This window comes from Orbicella franksi, chromosome 5 (genome assembly GCF_964199315.1).
Source record: "Orbicella franksi chromosome 5, jaOrbFran1.1, whole genome shotgun sequence".
Lineage (NCBI taxonomy): Eukaryota > Metazoa > Cnidaria > Anthozoa > Scleractinia > Merulinidae > Orbicella > Orbicella franksi.
In genome coordinates, this window is record NC_138149.1 from 2,201,510 (window position 1) to 2,228,419 (window position 26,910).

Below are 26,910 nucleotides of genomic sequence, written 5' to 3' on the forward strand. Positions count from 1 at the left end.
CTCCAACAGCAGTCACTGCGAACACTATAACAGACTTTACGTGTCACCACTCCTTCAGCGACTGTCGGGTGTGCATCTTTAAGCCAACCTGGATACTCGGTACCGCAGCGATACTTAAGAACACATTTGTCCGGCATCTGATCTCCGGCAGCTCCTTGGAAACGATACCAACCCGTTACCAGGTCACCATCGTTTCTGTTATGAGGCGGTTCTGCGTTTCCTTGAGCGCGGTCTGCTTCACTCAGGACTGTGTAATTTGTGCAACCATCCACTTCAAGTAAAACCATACCAGTTAGTTACAGCAAGAGAGGTTACAGTCATAAGAAAAAATAACAATAATTACCGATGTGATTCATTATTGTACGGTATCTGATCTATATTTGCTTATTCTTTTCTGTTTTGTCCAAAAATATTATATTTACCAATATCATTAGATAACCTTATATAGTTTTTTCGCTTCACTATTAATTTTGAGGAGTACTTTTTTCTCTTACTAATAAAAGGGTCGTAGAATCATTGCAGTCTTTTGTAAACACGAAAACATACTCTATTCTACTCTGCTGACCTCAGAAAACAAATGCTTAATAATCCGAATGAGGAAATGCAGCAAATTAAATTAAACAAAAGTATTGAATAATTTTCCAGCGTGAACGGCCGACTTTGGACAAATCCACTATCTTTCTAGATATTATACTTACCTCCGCGGGTAGGTGCTGAAAATAATCATAAAGTTTGGATTAAATTCAAACTCAAACGAAGTTGATCAATTCAGAAAAATTCGTAGTAAAACCCTCAAATCTTGATATTTGTTCTTAGATATCGTTCTACAGTGGAACCCCGTTAATCCAGTCACCAACGGACCACAAAAATCTGCCCGTATTAACGGGGTGACCGTATTAAAGGTGCTCTTTAAATAAGACAACGACCGACTGGGCTTAAGCTCGGGCCAGAATAAAGCGGCCGTAATAACGAGGTGACCAGGCCGTAATAACGGGGTGACCAGGCCGCATTAACGTGGTGACCGTATCAAACGGGGAGGCCGTGAGGCGAGGGTTCCATTGTAGATATTATGCCTAATCTGTTTTATAACAACTTGATAGGAAATCAGTCGCGACTGAAAAAAGGACTTGTTTGAAGATTATCATGACATGAATGTAGACAAGCCTATGTGGGTTATTCCTTTCTAATGTCTTGTCCGACTCACTATACCCTTTGGGTTTTGAAGGGCCCAGAAACCGGCAGGGTAACCATAGAGGGCCGAAGCTTATGTGTCGACGACCTCTTTTCTTCAAAACCTTTGTTAGAGACTCTGTTAAGCCTTTGTTGGGAGCAGTTAATTGCGTTTCAAAAAGTCAAAGTAGCATTATTTTTGATCTAAAATCGCTTTAACAAACCATGCATGAGTATTTATTGAGAGAGACGCCTTTACATGGTCAGCTTAACCCTTTGAGCCCAGTTACGCCTATACCCGTAATGAATGGTCGTGCTCTTTGTACCACTCGTGACGTCTTCAATTTAAATGTCATCAGATATTCTTGATAAGCAGTAGAGCTAGGATGGACCTTTCCGTACAAGGGTCGATTTTGGATATCGACGACATTCTGACGTAGCAAATTGAACAACAACGTTATCAGTTTTGGTGGAAAACTGCTGGTAAAATGGTCCACTATGCCTATAATTGATCAAGGTCCAAATTTTGGCTTATGCACATGCAACGAAATGAAATATTGCACAATTTTGTACCTAATCTTCGGGAAATCTATCTATCTGGTAAAACATAGCTTTTTTTTTTTTAGCAAAACTTAGGCCCATTTAGCGTCAGGGCAGCCAAAAAAGCTGATTAAACGGTTAAAAACGGTATTTTTTGGGGGAAAATCTGGTCCTCAAAGGGTTAACTGTGGATGCTCCACCGAAAGAACGACTCTATCCGGCAGAACTATATCGGTTGAACGTTTGAAAGAAACAATTTTATTATACTGCATTTTCCATTGTATTCGTCAGAATTCTGCTTTACCACAGATCTTGTCATGATATATGTGTAAGATGCTGCAAACTAGGAATGTCTAGCTCATTTAAAGGCGATAGCACATGGCAGAAATATAGTTAGTTGTTTACTACGTCTCTGTTCCTTGTTTCACCTACAACGCACCACTGAACTAAGGCAAGACAAACATTAAACCACAGGCGTTCAAATTTGCCATGGACCATCAGTTTGTTACAGCAGCCGGCAGGGTGCTACACTTAACGATCACGGCCACGGGGAACACAGTGTTAAAACACAATCGCAGAAAGACTAAAGAAGCAAATGGCTTACTTATCTGTGCTGCGCCAAAAACAACAATGGCTTGTAGAAATAACAGTGGTACCATCTTTTATACCTGCAGAAACCACATCAACACTGTGTTTTAATTTGGTGTAAAGTTTGAAAGTGGGAAGAATGCGAGTTACGAATTTGCGAGTTGAAGTTGCCAGTTGCGAGTAGTCGGTTTAAATTGGAGTTGACGTTTTTACGTTCACCAAGCGGTATGTAGTTACGACTGCTACTCTTCTAAAGACGAAATTCTAAATTTCCCATTATTAACTCTAAATCGAAAAAATGCAAGATTATTTTACATAAAAAATACAATACAATACAAATTGACGTACCACTGCTCTTAGAGGGTGACAGCAGGTTTTGTCCTCTATACGCGAATGGCTATCTTTAAAACAGGGAACGGGGAATCGGAGAATCGGGGAATCGGAGTATCGGAAAATAGCACGGGGAACGGGGAACGGGGAACGGGGAACGGGGAACGGGGAACGGGGAACGGGGAACGGGGAACGGGGAACGGGGAACGGGGAACGGGGAACGGGGAACGGGGAACGGGGAGCGGGGAACGGGGAACGGGGAACGGGGAGCGGGGAACGGGGAACGGGGAACGGGGAACGGGGAGCGGGGAACGGGGAACGGGGAACGGGGAACGGGGAACGGGGAACGGGGAACGGGGAACGGGGAACGGGGAACGGGGAACGGGGAACGGGGAACGGGGAACGGGGAACGGGGAACGGGGAACGGGGAACGGGGAACGGGGAACGGGGAACGGGGAACGGGGAACGGAGAACGGAGAACGGGGAACGGGGAACGGGGAACGGGGAATCTTTAAACTGGGGAATCTTTAAAAGCGGGAATCTTTAAACTGGGGAATCTTTAAAAGCGGGAATCTTTAAAATGAGGAATCTTTAAAAGCGGGAATCTTTAAAATGAGGAATCTTTAAAAGCGGGAATCTTTAAAATGGGGAATCTTTAAAAGCGGGAATCTTTAAAATGAGGAATCTTTAAAAGCGGGAATCTTTAAAATGAGGAATCTTTAAAAGCGGGAATCTTTAAAACGGGGAATCTTTAAAAGCGGGAAACTTTAAAACGGGGAATCTTTAAAACGGAGAATAGCTAATAGCGTTAATCTTCACTTAGAAGTGAACGAGAATCTCTCAGTTTCCCACCGGAAACTATTTATTCTGTCACATGTATCAACTCAACAAGTACAGAGACAGTTGTGGTATTTATTCATTGTAATTATATTGCACGCTATTAAAGCACATCGGTTTAGCGGGATAGTGGAGCGGTTCAAATCTCGATTCTCACTCTTTGAGATCCGCTAGACCGCCGACCAAAGAATCGAACCGCCTGGATTTATCTTAACTCCGTTTCACAGCGATGGATATTTGTCGTAGCCTTATCATGTGCTAATGGAAGGACTTACGACTTAACGACAAATATATGGCAGGGAAAACACGTTTTTGGTTATTTAATCGATAAATCAACAGTCCCCTAAATCTGGTTCACATGACGTCGCTAAAATTCAAACTACAAAACTATTAATCATCCTGAGATTTTACTTTCATGATGTATAAGAGCAGCTGGAAACTAATATTTATACAAATTTTCGCTCCAAGTGGGTTCTCTGTTTTGTAATAGGCATTTACATGACGGCATTTACATGACGGGCAATAAAGCTGTCATGTTGGTTAAAAGAGTGACTTATTTCGGGGAATTTGGCTATCTGAACAGTTCATGTATTAGAAAATGTATTACTTTTAAAATGTTTTTGAGTTCCTGAAGAGATAAATTCACGCTTTTGCAGCAAAACTCAGTGACAGATGTTTCTGTTGGTTTCCGGCCGCCATCCGGATGGGCGCCAGCATGGCGTCTTCATCAAAATCTCTATAAATTTGGGTAAAAATTTCTCCGCATATCTTGCGTAAGAAACATTGCTGTGACCTGAATCTTGGCGAAAGTCTTTGCATATTTATTTTCTTTCTCTTCAAGATTCTGGACTTTATCATTTGAACTTTTTTGATTTTGATTTATTTTGAACGGCGTGACACTGAAAACCAGCAATAAAGTAATTCGATGCTCGATGCCCGAACGATGTGGCGGCGAATTTCGCGTATAATCCGTCATTGTGTGCTTAATGATACCTCTTTATACGCCATGCAGTCATGCAAAGACAATTTCAAAGTGCCCATTGCATTCACTTTTTAAAAGAAGAAAGAATCGGTCGCTTTGAAGGTCTTCCACAGTTTGAATGGAATGATCTCGGCGAACAAGATGTGATAGGGGAAGGGTCGTTTGAAGCCGTTTTTATCACAAAAACCAGGAACAAGGACGGAAAGTTGAAACAGTGGTTGACAAGAAATCACCCGCTTTTAAAGATTCCCGCTTAAAAAAGATTCCCCATTTTAAAGATTCCCGCTTTTAAAGATTCCCCATTCTAAAGAGTCCCGCTTTTAAAGATTCCCGCTTTTAAAGATTCCCCATTTTAAAGATTCCCCATTCTAAAGATTCCCGCTTTTAAAGATTCCCGATTTTAAAGATTCCCCGTTTTAAAGATTCCCGCTTTTAAAGATTCCCGATTTTAAAGATTCCCGCTTTTAAAGATTCCCCATTTTAAAGATTCCCGCTTTTAAAGATTCCCCGTTTTAAAGATTCCCGCTTTTAAAGATTCCTCATTTTAAAGATTCCCGCTTTTAAAGATTCCTCATTTTAAAGATTCCCGCTTTTAAAGATTCCCTAGTTTAAAGATTCCTCGTTCCCCGTTCCCCGTTCCCCGTTCCCCGTTCCCCGTTCCCCGTTCCCCGTTCCCCGTTCCTCATTCTCATTTCCCGATTCCCCGTTCCCCGGTTTCCCGTTCCCTGTTCTCCTTTCCCCGTTCCCCATTCCCCGTTCCCCGTTCCCCGTTCCCCGTTCTCCGTTCCCCGTTCCCCGTTCCCGTTCCCCGTTCCCCGTTCCCCGTTCCCCGTTCCCCGTTCCCCGTTCCCCGTTCCCCGTTCCCCGTTCCCCGTTCCCCGTTCCCCGTTCCCCGTTCCCCGTTCCCCGGTTCTTCGATTCCCCGTTCCCCGTTTTAAAGATAGCCATACGCGAATTGTGACTTCCTCTTTGGCGAACACTAGAAATTGATGGACTAGCTGAGCACTAATATACTTATTAAAACATCTCCACTGCCGTACTGATTGTAGAAAATTGAATATCTAGAAATTTAGGTCCAATTTACCTGTTATGTTGTCTCTTTTTCTGGCCAAATCGAAACAAACGCTTCGGTCTCTTCTTGAGAAGTCGTACCGCAGGAAAAGTTCCCTTTCTGTGAGGACCAAAGTTAACAAGAGTTTATTTATATCATAGCGGAACAGTTAATCAACGTGATAAATAATTAATGATATTTTAAACTAGAAAAGGACGGGAACCTAACAGCGGAAAGCACGCCAACAGCAGTAAAGTGATTGTGAAAATTAACGTTCTTTACAGCAAACTAAAAATAAAAGTTGTCTCTGTAATTGTTCCTCGCTTTTAAAATTTTTTCTCAGCTGATAAATAGCTCAAGGACCTTTATCAGAACCTGTCTTGCTTCTTCTTGTTATACAAATGTAGGACTGAGTTAATCGTAATTTTTTCGCTGTCATTCTAAACCCTGCCCTGCACTGTCAAGGGTTAGCCCGAACAAGGAATTGTCTCAAAAAAAATTTCTTTTAAAAATACTAAGTGTTTTACTACACGTATTCTTCCTTACCCTTGTATTTTTGTTTTTTTTTGACTGAACGAGATCTGTTGAATCAAGTGGAAAAGACAATGCCATATGGCCATGGTATGACAATATGACTGCATCATCGAAATAACGTTGTTCCTCGATTATTCCAAATATCTATCCAAAAAAGAACTGGGTCATGCTTTTAATTGTGCGTCTGTGAACTTATGATGCACTTGGTAAGTTTGAAGAACACTTCAGAAGCTTGAGTTGCTTTCAGCTGAGCCTCGAGCAACTCCTCAAGCTCTTCAATTCCATAACTTGATGGACCAACTTCTTGCAACATGTAGGGCTGTATAGTCTTGAACGCAAACTTACTGTGCTCTTCAAGTCGGACAGTCGCAAAGACTTTTTTCATTCGGTATCATCCAAGATTCACGCACATTTTCATACGTTAAACGACCTAAAGCTAACATTTTAATAATTTTGGCAGACCATCCGCGTACATATTTATTGTGAACCTGAGAATTAACCTGCAAAATGCGTTAATGTATATCAAACCCTCGGCTCGCGAATAACTATTTCCAGAAAGGTTTCAGAACGTTCGAAAAGAAAACCGTTTTATCAGGCATGGTAATATACATTTCATTTCCACGCCAGTATCCTCGTACTCTACTGCTCTTCTTGTATTCAATTCTATTGAGTAATGAAGGTTTGAAATGAATTCCTAAGGAAAACTATCTTAAAAAATGCACGTGCACAAGTCGACGCCCCTTCGACAGGGCCAGCGCTATGATGCGAAGAATCCAGGCCGTTAATATGGTCGACAAAACAACGGGAGAATTCAAGGCATGGTGGATTAGGATTCTGTCGAAGATTTTAGATTGTGTTTTTTTCTTTTCACCTTATTAAGAAGTATGGACTTTTCATTGCTATGAATGTCCGTCATGAATTCGACGTCTATTAGATTTTTTAAAGAACAATTTCAGAAATAACGAAAGAAATTCGCAAAATCTAAGTAATATATAAAAAAGCAAACATTTTACAATTTGTATATGTCCTATTATCGGAGTTGGCCCACCCGACATGAAATAAAAACCGCGACTAACTGCAAAACCTTTTAAAATCTTTCCTAATCCATTTATGAAATGTATGTGGCTTAATCTTTCTGGTCGCACGTTCGCAGACAACATAGTGCTATATATCAAAGAACGAAAAAAAAAATCTGTAACGCTTGCACATAAACCTGACCAATGCTTCGGACTATATATCTGAGAGAATATCATATAATGTAACCAATAGGCTATAGGTGAATTGCGCAAATGTTATTAAAAACGTGAGCGTTAAAACTGAACTCATTTTGAACAAATTTTCACGATACCTTCTGCAAAGAGGAAAATTCATAATTTTCAAGCGTAATGTCTGAATACTTAGGCAACAATGGGAACACTACCGCTTTAAACACGATGACTTTTTCATCAAAAAAATATTAGAATTATGTAATGCCTAATGTTAAAAAAAAGGCTAATTAAGAATAACTTACCAGAAGGCTTTGTCTTCCATGTGCAAACTGTGTTTTCCTCTTGTGGTAAACCGACTATACTGAAATGATAAACAAGAGGTTAAAACATCTACGATACATTCTTAAGGAAAGAAAATTAATTATTTGGTAATTTGGGTCCATTTTACCTGTTTTGTTGTATTTTTTCTCGGAAGCAAACTTTTCGGTCCCAAACTAAAGATTCCTGCTGCACGATGACTTCCCTTTCTGTGAGGATCAAAGAAGCCAACACACAGTTTGTTTTAAAATTAAAATACGCACCGGCTAAAGTGATTAATAATTAATGATATTTTGCTTGATTTTTGAACCTAAGAAGGAAGAGAGCCTAACGGTAGCAATCCTCTTTAGCAGCATAGTGATCGACTAAAGAAATTTAGTTCTTGTTCGTCTTAAAATTTCTGTGCTTACAAATTGATCCAAGAACTAAACGGAAATTAGTGTTTTACACTTTGTCCCCGCGCCTTTCTCAAGTCTGGGCTTAACTGTATTTTTATGAGGCTATTATTTACTCACTACTGTTTTAAACTGTCAAACCGTCAAATTAACCCCGCCAAACAATATTCTAAAATTCTATTATTATAAACTGTCAAAGATTAGCCCAAACAAGACAATTCTCTCAGACCTAATTTCTAAAATGTTTAATGTTTTAACATCAATTTTCGTTTTCAAACTTATCGTAGGTTTTGAATGTTGCCTCAAAAAATTAGTCTTTGTTAAAGTCTAGGCAATACATGAATGCTTTGTGTCAGCAATGTGTAGAAAGGGCCCCTGAGATAATAGGGAACCATTATCTTGCCAAGAACGTAAGAATGTATGCTCCACTCTTCATTCAGTTATACACGCTGAAGCAGAAGAAGATGGAATAAACTTCGGAGGAAAATATGAGGGAAATTGGCCTGAATTAACTGCTCTTCATGTAGTTGAAGGTGGGTGGTTATTTACAGCTTTCTTTCGCGAATAAAAGCATTTCATTCATCACTGGCTATCCGTTACGATTTCTTCGGCATTTCTTTAACACTGATTTTTGCCAGTTCAACGGTCGTATTTAATAACCGTTATCAGACAATAAATAACAAGGACACAGAAAAGGATCCGTATACCTTGCACATACACCTGGCTAATACTTGGGAGTGAGGGCTTATTTTTACATTCTATTGACCCATACACTAGAGATAAATTGTTGAAAGGCTTTTGATGTCTTAAGCATTAAAACCTAGGTAGATTTGAACAACTTTTAGTGCCTTCTGCACGGAGGAAATTCCATTATTTTCAAGCATTAAGTCTGAATACTGAGGCAACAATCAATTAATATGAAATAGTATCACTGGAAACATTATATATAACTCTGACTCGAATATAATCAAGATTACTTTTTTCACCAAAAACATTTGACAATTACGCAATACATGGAAGGACTTACCAGAAGGGTTTGTCTTGCTTTTGCAAACTGCGACTTCCTCTCGTGGTAAGCACTGAAAAGTAAGCTAGGACTAGTAAGAAACGTCTACATAAATCATATATTAACACATCAACCATACATTTCGTATAGCAAAAAATCAAGTATTTGATAATTTAGGGTCATTTTACCTGTTTTGTTGTTGTTTTCTTTTTCTGGGAGCAAACGCTTCAGTCTCAACCTGTGAAGTTCTGCTGCAGGATAAACTCCTTTCTGGTTGGATGAAAGTGGACGAGAGACGGTTTCTTTAATTTGAATACGCACACCTGCGTGATGAATAATTAATGATATCTTCCTTGTTTAAACCTAACAAGCGAAAAAGCCTAACTGTAGATCCACTTTAGCAGAAAAGAGATTGTTTGAAGTTATGCAGTTGTTCAGATGTTTTACAGCTTTTACCAGAGCCTGCCTTAATTTTGGGCTTTACTGTATTGTTATGAGACTATTATTTATTCACTATTGTTCTCAACTAAAAAACGTCAAATTAATTCACGTAAAACAGTATTCTTATATGACAGTTTTAAAATGCTAATATTATAACTGTCAAAGTTATTCCAAACAAGTCAATTTTCCCAGCAGGGCATATTTGCGAGGCGTACAGCGTCAAGAGTTAGCACAAAACAAGTCAATTTTCTTCAGGGACTTTATAGTATATATAATGTATAGTCTTGAACGCAAGGTTAATGTGCTCTTCAAGTCGGACAGTCGCAAAGATTTTTTGCATTCGGTATCATCCAAGATTCACGCACATTTTCGTACGCTAAACGACCTAAAGCTGGAATTTTAAAAATTTTGGCAGACCATCCGCGTACATATTTAAGGTGAACTTCAGAATTAACCTGCATAATGCCTTAATGTATATCAAACCCTCGGCTCGCGAATAATTATTTCCAGAAAGGTTTCAGAACGTTTGAAAGGAAAAAGTTTTATCAGACATGGTAATATACATTTCATTTCCACACCATTATCCTCCTATTCCGCCTGCTCTTCATGTCTTCTATTAAGTAATGAAGGTTTGAAATGGATTCCTAAGGAAAACTGTTTTAAAAAATTCACAAGACGCCCCTTCGACAGGGCCAGCGCTATGATGCGAAAAATCCAGGCCGTTAATATAATCGACAAAAAAAGGGAGAATTCAAGGCATGGCGGATTAAAATTCTGTCTAAGATTTTATATTACGTTTTTTTCTTTCCACTTTATTGAGAAGTATGGACTTTTCATTGCTATGAATGTCCGTCATGAATTCGGAATCTATTAATTTTTTTAAAAGAATAATTTCGAAAATAACGAAAGAAAATTAGCCAAATCTAAGTAATATATAAAAAAGCAAACATTTTACACTTTGTATATGTCCTATTTATCGGAGTTGGCCCACCCGACATAAAAAAAAAAAAAAAAAAAAAACCGCGACTAACTCCAATACCTTTTCCAATCTTTCCTAATCCATTTATGAAATGTATGTGGCTTAATCTTTCTGGTCGTACGTTCTCAGACAACATGGTACTATACATCAAAGGACGAAAAAAAATATCTGTAATGCTTGCACATAAACCTGACCAATGCTTCGGACTATATATCTGAGAGAATATCATATAATATAACCAATAGGCTATAGGTGAATTGCGCAAATGTTATCAAAAAAGTGAGTGTTAAAATCGAACTCATTCTGAACAAATTTTGACGATGCCTTCTGCAAAGAGGAAAATTCATAATTTTCAAGCGTAATGTCTGAATACTTAGGCAACAATGGAAACACTGCCACTGGAAACACGATGACTTTTTCATCAAAAAAATATTAGAATTACGTAATACCTAATGTTAAAAAAGTACTACTTAAGAAAGACTTACCAAAAGGCTTTGCCTTCTGTGTGCAAACTGTGTCTTCCTCTTGTGGTAAACCGACTAGACTGAAATGATGAACAAGATGTTAAAACATCCGCGATACATTTTTAATGAAAGAGAGTTGATTATTTGATAATTTGGGTCCATTTTACCTGTTTTGTTGTATTTTTTCTCGGAAGGGAACTCTTCGGTCTCAAACTAAAGATTCCTGCTGCACGATAACTTCCCTTTCTGTGAGGATCAAAAGTAGACAACACACAGTTTGTTTAATTAAAATACGCACCGGCCAACGTGATTAATAATTAATGATGTTTTACTTGTTGAACCTAAGAAGGAAGAGAGCCTAACGGTAGCAATCCTCTTTAGCAGCATAGTGATTGAATAAAAAAGTTTAGTTCTTGTTCATCTTTAAAGTTCTTTGCTCACAAATTGGTCCAAGAACTAAACAGGACTAAACTGTATTTTTATGAGGCTATTATTTACTCACTACTGTTTTAAACGGTCAAACCGTCAAATTAACCAAGCCAAACAATATTCTAAAATTCTATTATTATAAATGGTCAAAGATTAGCCCAAACAAGACAATTCTCTCAGACGTAATTTCTTAAATGTTTAATGTTTTAACATCCATTTTCATTTTCAAACTTATCGTAGTTTTTGAATGTTGCCTCAAAAAATTAGTCTTTGTTAAAGTTTCAGTAGGGAATACATGAATGTTGTGTGTCAGCAATGTGTAGAAAGGGCCTGTGAGATAATAAGGGAAACATTATCTTGCCAAGAACGTAAGACTGTATGCACCAAACTTCATTCAGTTATACACGCTGAAGCAGAAGAAGATGGAATAAACTTCCCAGGAAAATACGAGAGAAATTGGCTTGAACTAATTGCTCTTCCTGTAGTTGAAGATGCGTGGTTATTGACAGCTAAATATAAAAGCATTTCATTCATCATGCTATCCGGTACGTTTTCTTTGCCACTGATGTTTGCCAGTTCAACGGTCGTATTTAATAACCGTTATCAGACAACAAATAACAAGGACACAGAATAGGATCCGTATACCTTGCACATACACCTGGCTAATACTTGGGAATGAGGACTTATTTTCACATTCTATTAACTCATACACTACAGATAAATTGTTGAAAGGCTTTTGATGCCTTAAGCATTAAAACCGAATTAGTTTTGAACAACTTTTCGTGCCTTTTGCAAAGAGGAAATTCCATTATTTTCAAGAATTAAGTCTGAATACTTAGGTAACGATCAATTAATATGAAATAGTATCACTGGAAACACATATAACTCTGAATCGAAAATAATCAAGATTGCCTATTTCACCAAAAACATTTTACAGTCATGCAATACATGGAAGGGCTTACCAGAGGGGTTTGTCTTGCTTTTGCAAACTGCGACTTCCTCTCGTGGTAAACACTGAAAAGTAAGCCAGGACTAGTAAGAAACTGCTAGATATATTATATATGAAAACTTCAACCATACATTTCGTATAGCAGAAAATAGAGTATTTGATAACTTAGGCTCACTTTACCTGTTTTGTTCTGCTTTTTTTTTCTGGCAGCAAACGCTACAGTCTCAACCTGTGAAGTTCTGTTGCAGGATAAACTCCTTTCTGGTTGGACGAAAGTGGACGAGAGACGGTTTCTTTAATTTGAATACGCACACCTGCGTGATGAATAATTAATTATATTATCCTTGTTTAAACCTAACAAGCAAAAAAGCCTAACTGTAGATCCACTTTAGCAGAAAAGATATTGTTTGAAGTTATGTAGTTGAAGCCTGGAACTGAAGGAAATTCAGATGTTTTACAGCTTATACCAGAGCCTGCCTTAATTTTGGGCTTTACAGTATTGTTATGAGACTATTATTTATTCAGTATTGTTCTAAACTAAACAACGTCAAATTAATTCACGTAAAACAGTATTCTTATATGACATTTTTAAAATGCTAATATTATAACTGTCCAGGGTATTCCAAACAAGTCAATTTTCCCAGCAGGGCATATTTGCGAGGCGTACATCGTCAAGAGTTAGCACAAAACAAGTCAATTTTCTGTAGGGACGTAATTTCTAAATTATTGTTTGAACAACCATTTTCATTTTCATATTTATCGTAGTGTTTAAGGACGTTCGCACGAAAATTTTCCAAGATTGATTTTTTCTCTGAGACTTTTGCGACTGTGAGATGATGAGTTAGTTATGTCAGAAATGTAAAAAAAATGGGGGTTCACCGACTTCGTTTTGGAGAGAACGTGCTCTGAAGAACAACCTAAGTCTGAAAAAAAAAATCGGGTCTCGTTGGCGAATAAGGCCACAGTGTCTATAAACCCCAAAATATTCCAATTAAATCTTTGAAGTGAAATGTTCTCGGCCAAATATTGTCTAAGTGGACCTACATGTATTAATTGAATTTAGTCAGCTGGTGAGGTTCCTGAAAGAACAAGTTCGCATTTAGCGACCATAGTTTCACGCGCCTTGCGGCCGCAAGATAGCAGAATTCGATGTCCCGTAGACAGAAATCTTGAAGTTTTTTTAATTTCCCACATTGAGTTTTTTTTTCATTTTTGGACAATGTGGAGATAATTGTAAATAAAAGCTTTTTCTGGAAAGAAAAGTAGGGGTCACCGAGCTTCCAAGATCGTTAAATGTAGGCAAAGCTATAGCAATGGCCGTCTGCCCTATCATTGTTTATTTTATTACTTAGCGCGCGCTCTCATGAGTGACGTGGCGTGTGAATTTGCGTGCGCAGTAAAGATGCGGAGAAACAATTAGCGCGAACGTGCTTAAATGTTTTGTTTTCAAAACATGAGTCGTTTTTCAGTCAATTCACAATAAATTCATTATTACTTATAAAACAAGTCAGAAATTCGTTGAAAGGACCGTTTGAGAAAACAGAAAGTTAATTTACCTGTCAAGCACTAGAACAGGTATGTCTCAAACTTCATTTATCCTGATGCAAAGGAAGATGGAATAATCTTCCCAGGAAAATTCGAGACAATGGCTTGAACCAGGTGTACAGCTTTAACATTGAACATTTTGAAATTATTCCATAAATTAGACTTAAAGGAACGCGTTTGTATCGTAGGGATTATTCTTTCCTATTTGTGCTGTTCCTAATTATCATGTTATGTTAAAAATTTCATATAAACGTTTTTGTAACCTCATAACTATTTTCTTTCATTTTCATTCTTTAGAGTCGAGAATTAAAACCTTTTTGGATTTAGAACCAGGGCATTCAAATAAATCAAAAAATGGTGTGCTGTCGCACTTTGTAATAATCGTCGCTGGCTCAACTTGTATGAAGACAGAGTGACCGCATGGTTAGTGGACTTTCAATTGAGGGGTGTGGGTTCGAGCCCTGGCTCAAACCCAGAGCCAGGGCTCGAACCCAGACCGAAGGGTCTGGGTTCTAGCACAACGGCTGGGGCCGCTGTGCTGTGTTCTTGGTCACGGTGCCTCCCGCCACCCAGGAGAGTAAATAGGTGTCGGCAAATTAAGAGGGAATGTCCACTAAGACCGAGCCATATCGTAAATATGTTGCACATGATGAAAAATCGAAATTTTTCAAATTCCTCCCAGCCTATGGTAAGCCTAGAAGCGTGGTTGGGATTTTTTCGTGAAATAGTTTTTAAACCCGCCAAAAAAATCAAACATTCGTGACGGTCCCACGACTGGTCAAAAACACGCAAAATTTAGTGACTCATACCTTATCACAAACTTCACTCTGTTCAATTCGCATTACAATAACACTCCAGTTTGAGCCTGGAAACTTATTGTTGAGGGGTTTACAAGTCAATTATAATTCTGAGGGTTAAGTTTCAAGGTCACGACGAGCCGCTTAAAATCACTAAAATTCGCTTCTTCAAAATTCTTATTTATGCGCACTTTTTCAATCGGCAAATTCGCTAACCGGTAAAACACCGAAACGCCTAAGATTCTGACATTTTGAAAAAAGAAATATCAGTGTAAAACCTGGTGTAAAATTTATTTTCGGGCTTTTCATCAGCGCTGAGTACTAACGTTTCACGAGCCGTAGGCGAGTGGTTCCGCAGTAAACTTTGACAATGTTATGACGCAATTTATCATCAATAAGAGGACAGACGCATAAAAAACTGAGGTCAATTTGGTTTTTACGATAACAAGACCCCAAAAATTAATATGCAGGGAACAAATGAGGGAAAAGACGCCGTAGACTTGCCGTAAACAAAGATAAGTGAATTCTATTCAAAATGACGGAAACAGTGTCAATAGCTTTTCTCGCCTTTTGATTTGCAACATAAAAAAGTCAATAAAATCCCATTGTTAAAACGTTGACAGTTCGACAGCTGAAAGTTGAAGCGTTGAAAGCTTGCATAAATTAAAGTTTTATCTGTCTGTACTCTCATTGATGATAAAAATGAGCCAATCAGCGCGCGAGAAATTAGGCAGTTATTGTAAAGAAAAGTCGAAAGATTTAGTAAGAGCATGGTGGGTTGTTGTTGGATATGAATTACATCACATCAGTCTTTTTTTCCTGTTTGAAATCATTGCATGAAAAGTTTTTTTTGCAGAACTCCAACGCTGAAACATAAGACCACAAAATAACGTAAAAAAAATGACTGGAAATGTAAAGAAACAGTTTGTGGCAAGAACTGTGATATGCATTGAAAAACTCACGATTGTAGTGGAAAGTGAACTTGTTTAAAACGAATAAGCACCCTTTTTGTTCCCGTAGTTAAAATCATTGAATGCGAAACGTCTGTGCAAATTGTGTTGCAGATGGGATAAAATGAAACGTTATTGCGGCTGTATAGGCGCTAGTCCATTGCTTGACTTATTTGCATCCCCTATGATTGAATTGTGCGATATATTTTCGTTAGACAACCATTCAGTCTGTGCAGTTTTTGTGCAATTTCTGGTGCTGCGATATTTTACGGGTGACGTTTGGATTCTTTTAAAATTTTCCGTATCGCCTTCCGTGTGAAGGGTCGAAGAAGTACGTTCTCATAGCTTTAAAATAAAAATTGCCATTTTGTTTGAACGTAACGTTATTTTTGTAACCTAGCGGTGTAAACCAAGCTATCGATTAGGTACCTTGTGTCACGCGCCACGTGAGAGGAGACAAAAAAAGTGATAAAATTGTCACGTATTGAGTGTACAAAGAACCAACAAATATTTCTCTTTTTATGTCATTTCATTGTTAAAAAATATATTTACAAGACGGAGGGAGACATTTCATGGCGTGAATATTTAATCTTTCAGCTTTTTGAGACTATATTATCTCTATAACGAGGTGAATCCCACAGTGGCATGGTTTGTTTTCGTATGATACTTATGTAACTCGTAAAGGTTTGCAGCATTTTTCAGAATTTCTCCTTTGATGGATCAAGATTAGTTTTTAGTTGCAAAGTCTGAATACGAACCTAGTGGCTCATTAGGCCGGAACCTATCCTGGTTTCTATAGTATGAAGCGACTAGGGGTATTTCTACTCCCCTCTGGATGGGATGCCTCTCCATCGCAGGGTTACCCCCAGCATTAAGTTTGATGGTACCCATTTAAACACCTGGGTGGAGAGAGGCACTCTGAGAATAAAGTGTCCAGCCCTAGAAGGGCCCGCACAAGAACACAACACAATGCCCCGTCTAGGGCTCACTCCCGGACCGTTCGTTCCGGCATCTGTCCACCGGCCGCCCATCGATGCTACAATAATTGTATCAAGCAAATGCCTCAACATTGGTGAGCAAGTGGTGGCCATTTTCGTGGTGTAAATAATTACTTTTTGAAACACCTTAATCTTAAATTTATGGGTTTGTTACTCAAGAACGACTACTGTAGCCTTTTTTTAATCGAATTCTAATCAGTATACCAAGTTTTAAGTTTTTGGTAAGTGTAAAAAAATGGTGGAAGCAGATTCAGGAACACCTTACATTTTGGAAAATTTAAGGTGGCTGTAACTCCGCTCTGATAATCTAACAGCAGAAAGCACGCCAACAGCAGCCGTTCATACAGCAGACCAAAATTAAAACAGTTGTCCCTGTGATTGTTCCTCGCTTTGAAAATCTTTCTTGGCTCATAAATAACTCGAAGACTTTTGGGAGAGTCTGCTTCGCCTCTCCATGTTATTGTGTTTTTATACAAATGTAGCAATGAGTTAATCGTAATTTTTTTCGCTGTCATTCAAAACCCTAAAATGTCAAGGATTATCCCGAACAAAGAATTTTCTCGGACAAAATTTCTTTCAAAAATATTAAGTGTTTTAAAACACGCATTCTTATTTACCGTTGCTTCAAAAGGTTCTTTTAAATCAAAGAATTATTCCAGTCAAAAAAGGTATAGGAGTTACAAGAGTCTAGATCTAATGCTTGAAATGTGTGGAAAGGACACACGAGACAACAAAAAAATCGACCTCAAAACCAAAAATAGTGAACCTATTCTGCAAACACAGCGAGAAATGTTCCCGAGCTTGACTGAACGAGATCTGTTGAATCAAGTGGAAAAGACAATGCCATATGAAAATAACATGACAATATGACTGCATCATCGAAATAACGTTGTTCCTCAATTATTCCAAATATCTATCAAAAGAAGAACCAGTTCATGGTTTTGTTTGTGAGTCTGCGGATTTATGATGCACTTGGGAAGTTTGAAGAACACTTCAGAAGGTAGAATTGCTCTCGGCTGAGCCTCGAGCAACTCCTCAAGCTCTTCAATTCCATAACTTGATAGGCCAACTTCTTGCACCATGTTGGGCTGTATAGTCTTGAACGCAAGGTTTACTATGCTTTTCAAGTCGGACAGTCCCAAAGATTTTTTGCATTCGGTATCATCCAAGATTCACGCATATTTTCATACGCTAAACGACCTAAAGCTGGAATTTTAAAAGTTTTGGCAGACTATCCGCGTACATATTTAAGGCGAACCTCAGAATTAACCTGCAAGATGCCTTAATATATACCAAACCCTTAGCTCGTGAATAACTATTTCCAGAAAGATTTCAGGACGTTCGAAAGGAAAAACGTTTTATCAGACATGGTATGGTAATGGTAATATACATTTCATTTCCACGGCAGTATCCTCGTATTCCACTGCTCTTCATGTCTTCTATTAAGTAATGAGGGTTTGAAATGGATTCCTAAGTGAAACATGTTTTAAAAAATTCACAAGACGCCCCTTCGACAGGGCCAGCGCTATGATGCGTAGAATCCAGGCGGTTAATATAATCGACAAAACAAAGGGAGAATTCAAGGCATGGTAGATTAAAATTCTGTCCAAGATTTTAGATTACGTTTTTTTCTTTCCACCTTATTGAGAAGTGTGGACTTTTCATTGCTATGAATGTCCGTCATGAATTCGGAATCTATCAGTTTTTTTAAAGAACAATTTCGAAAATAACGAGAGAAAATTAGCAAAATCTAAGTAATATATATATAAAAAAACAAACATTTTACACTTTGTATATGTCCTATTTATCGGAGTTTGCCCACCCGACATGAAATAACAACCGCGACTCACTCCAACACCTTTTCCAATCTTTTCCAATCTATTTATGATCTGTATATGGCTTTATCTTTCTGGTCGCACGTTCTCAGACAGCATAGTACTATATATCAAAGAACGCAAAAAAAAAAAAAAAAAAAAAAAAAAAAAATATATATATATATATATATATATATATATATATATATATATATATCTATATATCTGTAATGCTTGCACATAAACCTGACTAATTCTTGGAACTATCTGAGAGAATATCATATAACCAATACGCTATAGCTGAATTGCTTAAATGTTATTAAAACGTGAGCGTTAAAACCGAACTCATCAGTTTGAAAAAAATTTTCATGATGCCTTCTGCAAAGAGGAAAATTCATAATTTTCAAGAGTAATGTCCGAATACTAACGAAACAATGGGAAAACTAACACTGGAAACAAGATGACTTTTCATCAAAAAAATATTAGAACTATACTATACCTAATGTTAAAAAAAAGTACTAATTAAGAATAACTTACCAGAAGGCTTTGCCTTCTATGTGCAAACTATGTCTTCCTCTTGTGGTAAACCGACTACCTGAAATGATGAACAAGATGTTAAAACATCCACGACACATATTTAATGAACGAAAATTGATTATTTGGCAGTTTGGGTCCATTTTACCTGTTTTGTTGTATTTTTTCGCGGAAGCAAACTCTTCGGTCTCAAACTAAAGATTCCTGCTGCACGATAACTTCCCTTTCTGTGAGGATCAAAGAAGACAACACACAGTTTGATTGATTAAAATACGCACGGGCCAACGTGATTAATAATTAATGATATTTTACTTATTGAACCTAAGAAGGAAGAGAGCCTAACGGTAGATTCCTCTTTAGCAGCATAGTTATTGACTAAAAAAATTTAGTTCTTGTTCGTCTTAAAATTTCTTTGCTTACATATTGTCCAAAGAACTAAACAGAACTTAGTGTTTTACACCTTGTCTCCGCGCCTGTCTCAACTCTAGGTTTTACTGTATTTTTATGAGGCTATTATCTACTCACGACTGCTTAAACTGTCAAACCGTCAAATTAACTCAGCCAAACAATATTCTAAAATTCTATTGTTATAAACTGTCAAAGATTAGCCCAAACAAGACAATTCTCTCAGACCTAAGTTCTAAAATGTTTAATCTTTTAACATCCATTTTCATTTTCAAACTTATCGCAGTTTTTGAATGTTGCCTCAAAAAATTAGTCTTTGTTAAAGTCTAGGCAATACATGAATGTGTGTCAGCAATGTGTAGAAAGAGCCTGAGAGGTAATAAGGGAACCATTATTTCCCCAAGAACGTGAGACTGTATGCTCCAAACTTTATTCAGTTATACGCGCTGATGCAGAAGAAGATGGAATAAACTTTCGAGAGAAATTGGCTTGAATTAACTGCTCTTCATGAAGTTGAAGATTCGTGGTTAATTGCAGCTTTCTTTCGCGAATAAAAGCATTTCATTTATCACTGGCTATCCGGTACGTTTTCTTTGGCATTTCGTTAACACTGATGTTTGCCAGTTCAACGGTCGTATTTAATAACCGTTATCAGACAATAAATAACAAGGACACAGAAAAGGATCCGTATACGTTGCACATACACCTGGCTAACACTTGGGAATGAGAGCTTATTTTCACATTCTATTAAACCATACACTACAGATAATTGGTGAAAGGCTTTTGATGCCTTAAGCATTAAAATCGAATTTCTTTTGAACAACTTTTAGTGCCTTTTAGTGCATTAAGTCTGAATACTAAGGCAACAATCAATTAATATGAAATAATACCTCTGGAAACATTATATATAACTCTGAATCGAAGATAATCAAGAGTACTTTTTTCACCAAAAACATATTACAATTATGCAATACATTGAAGGGCTTACCAGAAGGGTTTGTCTTGCTTTTGCAAACTGCGACTTCCTCTCGTGGTAAACACTGAAAAGTAAGCTAGGACTATCAAGAAACTGCTACGTACATTATACATAAAAACATCAACCATACATTTCGTATACCAGAAAATAGAGTGTCTGATAATTTAGGGTCATTTTACCTGTTTTGTTGTTGTTTTCTTTCTCTGGGAGCAAACGCTTCAGTCTCAACCTGTGAAGTTCTGCTGCAGGATAAACTCCTTTCTGGTTGGACGAAAGTGGACGAGAGACGGTTTCTTTAATTTGAATACGCACACCTGCGTGATGAATAATTAATGATATCTTCCTTGTTTAAACCTAACAAGCAAAAAAGCCTAACTGTAGATCCACTTTAGCAGAAAAGATATTGTTTGAAGTTATGTAGTTGCAGCCCGGAACTGAAGGGAATTCAGATGTTTTACAGCTTGTACCAGAGCCTGCCTTAATTTTGGGCTTTACTGTATTTTTAGAGACTATTATTTACTCACTACTGTTCTAAACTGACAACCGTCGAATTGATCCACGTAAAACAGTATTCTTACGCGACATTTCAAAAATGCTAATATTATAACTGTCAAGGTTGTTCCAAACAAGCCAATTTTCCTCTGTAGACGTAATTTCTAAGATGTAAAATGTTTTAATATTCATCTTCATTTTCAAACTTTTGGTAATTTTTGAATGTTCTTTCGAACAGTTTAGTTTTTGCTGCTCGTCAAGACACAGTTAATTTAGTCGATGATGGTTACAGAATAAGTCAGCAAGCATATTTGCAATGCGTAACTGAAATGCGTGCAGCGTCAAGGGTTAGGGCAAAACAAGTCAACTTTCTTCTGGGTGTATAATTTCTAAATAAATGTTTTAACAACCATTTTCATTTTCAAATTTATCGTAGTGTTTAAATGTTTTGTTTTCAAACAAGTAGCCTTTTCTCAAGTCAGTTCACAATAAATTCATTATTAGTTACAAAACAAACAAAAATTCGTTGAAAGGACCGTGTGAGAAAACAGGAAAGTTAATTAACCTGTCAAGCACTAGAACAGATATGTCCCAAACTTCATTTATGCTGATGCAAAGGAAGATGGAATATTCTTCCCAGGAAAATCCGAGGTAATGGCCTGAACCAGCTGTACAGCTTTAAAATTGAACATTTTGAAATTATTCCATAAATTAGACTTACAAGAACACGTTTGTAGTGTACACAGATTATTCTTTCCCATTTTTATTGCTTCAAATTATAATTACTTAGTTTTTTTCGAACAAGACATGTTAAAAACTTGAAATTATATATATATGTTTTTGTTATCTCATAAATATTTTCTTTCATTTCAATTCTTTTAAGAAGAGCGGGAGACAAAACTTTTTGGATGTAGAACCCGGGCATTCAAATGGATCAAGAAATGGTGTGCTGGGAAACTTAGGAACAATAATCGGTGCAAAATTGTGTCACGCAAGCTTTCGCGGCTGAATATTAGCTATAAGGTCGTAATACTAGCAATAATGATAAATATTGCATAAAACGTACAACAGTTTTTAAAGACATGTTTCGGCATGCTTATGCCATCTTCAGTTTAATAGAGTGACTAATGATCCGTGACACAAGTTATATACTACAAAATATGAATAAATTATTTACAATATGCATTACAAAACAGTGGAAACGGAAATTACAGAGTTAAAAAGGTGTTGAAGTGATGTAACTGTTTGTTAAGGTCAGGTTTGTTCTTACTAATATAAAAGGCTTCTTTAAGTTTAAGATCAATAGAGCTATTCGCGGAGTCTAACTGGTGAAACCAGTCGCCATTTTTCTACCAGGATTAAAGAACATACAGTAAGCGATAGAAACTCGCATATTTTTAAACATCTTTCTCAATTTTCTTCATGCAGGGGCATGTACACACCTTCTTGTTTTCGCATCTTAGACTCCGCGAATAGCTCTATTGATCTTAAACTTAAAGAAGCCTTTTATATTAGTAAGAACAAACCTGACCTTAACAAACAGTTACATCACTTCAACACCTTTTTAACTCTGTAATTTCCGTTTCCACTGTTTTGTAATGCATATTGTAAATAATTTATTCATATTTTGTAGTATATAACTTGTGTCACGTATCATTAGTCACTCTATTAAACTGAAGATGGCATAAGCATGCCGAAACATGTCTTTAAAAACTGTTGTACGTTTTATGCAATATTAGCTATGTTGATGGAATTCCGGTAATTCCAAAACGTTAATGCCCAAAGTTGTTTTCCTGTTCTCGGTACACTAGCCCTAGTACTAAACATGGATATTGGTCAGGGCTCCAGATCACGTTATACTTTTGAGAAACACTCCTTCAACCAACAGGATGCCCGCTTAAATTTTGCGAAGGCTCTTTGTGGGGCAGTTTCAAAAAATCATAATTAATTTTTCTTGAGCCCGATTTTAAATATTTTACTGTTAATCGAAAGAACAAACATGAAATAAAATTGTCTGTAAGTTTGATTTTCAACAGAACGGTTTTAACGGTTTTGGATCGTTCTCGGAAATCGTCGCCAGAAATATTGAAAAATAGCCCTTAAAGCCAAACTATTGCTATTTTTGTTTATCATATGGACTAACTGTCTCACACAGAAAATTTGAAGAAATTCTGTTCTCGGCCGAAAATCGAGTGGTCGGTTCTTACACGGACAGCCTCTTCATGGTCTAACGACGATGACGTTTGAGAGATTCGATACTTTGATCGGCTTGCTTGTGTCATCTTTTAACTCCAGAGCTAAGACATCAGAGTTGACTCTTAACTTAGTACTGTCCCAGATGTAAGGATTGAATGGGATTGATAACACCTGCCCCCCCCCCCCAAAAAAAAAATAAAAAAATAAAATAAATAAATAAATAAATAAATTCATTGATTGCACGTTATTTAGTTGAAGCTTGATATTTGCCAGCCAAAATGGTGGACTGACCACCACCCTCTTGGTTGTTGATTCCCGTAAACGACCTCGGAAATTAGATTGGAACTAACAAGGTATTCCTACCTTCTTATATTAGATAAAAAATATCCATTTATCTACCTGAGTATCAACAAAACTTGCTCCTTGTATTCTAGACACCAATACTTTCTTATCAGCCGGAAAAAAAATCTAACGTCTCTTCCTTGAATATTTAATCCAACAAGTTTATCCGTGCTATGGCGACCTAATAGGGAGTTTAAGGTAATTCCTCTGAAATAAAAGTGACAATAGATTTTTGTTCACACTTTATCCACTGAATATTTGTCATATGACAACTATATGAGTAATAACGGAGAGGCAAGATTTGCTGTTACTCCGAGTTTCGTGCTTACGCACTCATCAGACAGTATTTAATGATAAGCATTCCTATCAACTAGATATATATACACGGTATTAAACAATAGGCTAATTGCTGGACTAGTTGCATTACAATAAGTGATAGTTATACTGGAAAACAATAGGTGTGAAGACAGAAATTACGGGGACGGGTATAAACTGCGTGGGTGCAGTACAATATAAAGAAAGTGTCAAGCGTTCTTCAAGTAGAATTTGTTCTCGTGCCGGCATTTAGAAATAAGTTCTGATCTTTTGTTTAGTAGATTGTCGTTGCTATGTTTGATAATCATTAGTTTTTCTGTGAGGCAGAGGTCGCATCGTTTGGAAATGTTGTTGTAGGGTCTTGCACGGCTAATAATTGACCATTTGATGTTGAAGTCTTGTTTTTTGTCGTGTAGTTGCCAGATGTATTTAGAAAGCTCGGTGCTGTTGATGTGTTTTCTGTGCTTAAATGTGGATTTGTGCTGCGAAAATCTCTGTTTGAATGTTCCTTCTGTCAGTCCAATGTAGTTCTTGGTTGTGTTGTTAGTTGTAACTTGTGCGTTGTAGATTACACTGGAAGTCAGGCATTTGTTGTCTAGCGGGCATTGGTCTTTTTTGCGGCAGTTGCATTGCTCTCCGGTGATTGCGTTGGCGTTGTTGTCGGCGTTTGTTATTTTCATGTTGTGTTTGTTGATTACTGTTTTCATGTTGTCCATGCAACTGTAGCTGACTTTGACGTTGTTTTTGTTGAAGAGGCTGTGGTATTTATGTTGGTTCGGAAAGTGCTTAGATATGAGCTTCAGGAATGTTCTACCGATGTTTGTCTTTACGTTTTTACTAAATGGAGGGTTGTACCATATAATGTTTCTTTGTCTGTTGCGTCGGGGGCGTGTTGGTTGATTGTCTTCGTTGTAAATTAGTGTTTCAGAGTATCCGCTGGCTTTCAAAGCAGTTTCGTAGATTGGTTTGGCCTTGTTGAATTCGTGTTCGTTGCATGAGTTGGCGGAAATACGGCGATTGATGGATGCTGGAAGTTGCTTTATTATGTTAGGTGGGTGGTTAGACTTTGTGTTGATGTACTGCGGCTCGTCGTTAGGCTTTCTGTAGGGGCAGTAGGTGCCTTTTGTAAGATCGAAGGTGACGTCCAGGTAGTTAACAATTTTCATGTTAGTCTGTATGGTAATGTTAAGTCCATATGTCTTGAAGCGTCTTGTTATGTCCTTCCTTGTACGGTCTGCTTGAGGTCCGGAGATGTTTTTGAAGATGGCAAGTCCGTCGTCTCTGTAAAGCCCGATGTTGTCTATCCCGTATATGTTACACAGGTCGTCGAGAATGAATAAGCCTACGAGCTCGCATACTTCGGCTCCGTCGAAGCTGCCCATAGTAACGTCAAAAGAACTGTTGTTTTTCTTGATCCAGGCGGTGTTACTGTCAAAGAGAAGGGATTTTCTTGAATGCATAATAATATCGATGTCGCGGTCCGTAATGGAAGTGAATTGTTTGGCGAAGTTGATTGCGTCTGTAAGAAGTTTCTCAGTAATGGAAGGGTAGAAGTTCTCAATGTCAAATACGGCGAAGGTATGTTGATCTTTGTGTTGTATAGAGGAGAACCAGTTGATGACGGATGATGAGTTTTTCCATTGGTTAAGGCCAGTCTTCTGTCTCACAGTCGTGTTAATGTTCGCGAGGATTTCTTTACTGATACGTCCAATCTCACTTTTTGCAGGGTTAATGAGTCTACATGTAGGTTTGTTCTGGAAGTTGTCTTTATGGTCTTTGAGTGTTATAAAAGCCTGTCGTTCAGCCATGCGTTCCGCGCGGTCGTCAATGTTCAGATTAGTAGCAATGACTTGAGCTTCTTTGTTAATAGCAGTAATCGTATTAGAATTTGCTTTCTTGTACGTCGATGTGATATTGTCCTTGAGAAGCTTGTCGTGCGAAGCTTTGTCTACTTCGTAGTAGTTGGTTGTTTTGTCAGCAGGTATGAATGTTTTTGTGGAGTTGTTTATTTTCCTAATGTCTTGTTGTAGATGGTCTTGGAAGTCATCTCGTATTTGCCTGAATTCAATGTTCTTGATCATTTCGTACACGTCAGTTTCAAAGTTGTTTAGGTCTTCGTTCTGAGGAGGGCATTTTCTTGATTTAAAACCAAAGTTGTTGTTGTCAATGTTGTCGTCGTCGTTGTTGTGGTCTGTGTTATTCTTATCTTTATTCTGTTCGAAGAAGAAGGCTTTCCAACGCATACGCTTGATTACACTTTCGGTCTTTTCGATGAGTTTCTTGAGGTAGGAGTTTCTTGGTGGGATAGGAATGTTCTTCATTGAATAGTTGAATCTTGTTTTCTCCATTGTGGATAACGGCGATCGGCGAAAAGTGCTCTACTGTTGTTAAGCAGGAGCGAATATAACCATATGAGGAAGTAGCAGATCCCATTAAAATAGTGCTCAATACACATATAGTGTAGAGCTGAGTATATGAGTAATAACGGAGAGGCAAGATTTGCTGTTACTCCGAGTTTCGTGCTTACGCACTCATCAGACAGTATTTAATGATAAGCATTCCTATCAACTAGATATATATACACGGTATTAAACAATAGGCTAATTGCTGGACTAGTTGCATTACAATAAGTGATAGTTATACTGGAAAACAATAGGTGTGAAGACAGAAATTACGGGGACGGGTATAAACTGCGTGGGTGCAGTACAATATAAAGAAAGTGACAGTAACACCGCCTGGATCAAGAAAAACAACAGTTCTTTTGACGTTACTATAGGCAGCTTCGACGGAGCCGAAGTATGCGAGCTCGTAGGCTTATTCATTCTCGACGACCTGTGTAACATATACGGGATAGACAACATCGGGCTTTACAGAGACGACGGACTTGCCATCTTCAAAAACATCTCCGGACCTCAAGCAGACCGTACAAGGAAGGACATAACAAGACGCTTCAAGACATATGGACTTAACATTACCATACAGACTAACATGAAAATTGTTAACTACCTGGACGTCACCTTCGATCTTACAAAAGGCACCTACTGCCCCTACAGAAAGCCTAACGACGAGCCGCAGTACATCAACACAAAGTCTAACCACCCACCTAACATAATAAAGCAACTTCCAGCATCCATCAATCGCCGTATTTCCGCCAACTCATGCAACGAACACGAATTCAACAAGGCCAAACCAATCTACGAAACTGCTTTGAAAGCCAGCGGATACTCTGAAACACTAATTTACAACGAAGACAATCAACCAACACGCCCCCGACGCAACAGACAAAGAAACATTATATGGTACAACCCTCCATTTAGTAAAAACG

General features: G+C 37.8%; 1 protein-coding gene across 1 annotated transcript; it reads right to left on the minus strand.

Moving 5' to 3' along the window:
- Positions 1–162: 162 nt before the first annotated feature.
- LOC145486723 (uncharacterized) lies at positions 163–25,933 on the minus strand. Its single transcript, XM_081465436.1, has 11 exons — positions 25,831–25,933; positions 18,863–18,920; positions 12,235–12,286; positions 9,148–9,171; positions 8,981–9,032; positions 7,689–7,767; positions 7,543–7,601; positions 5,532–5,618; positions 2,315–2,378; positions 699–713; positions 163–271 (listed from the first exon to the last, which is right to left on the minus strand). Exons 1-11 carry the CDS (start codon positions 25,931–25,933, stop codon positions 238–240), a joined length of 627 nt encoding a protein of 208 aa, XP_081321562.1. The 3' UTR covers positions 163–237.
- Positions 25,934–26,910: the final 977 nt, after the last annotated feature.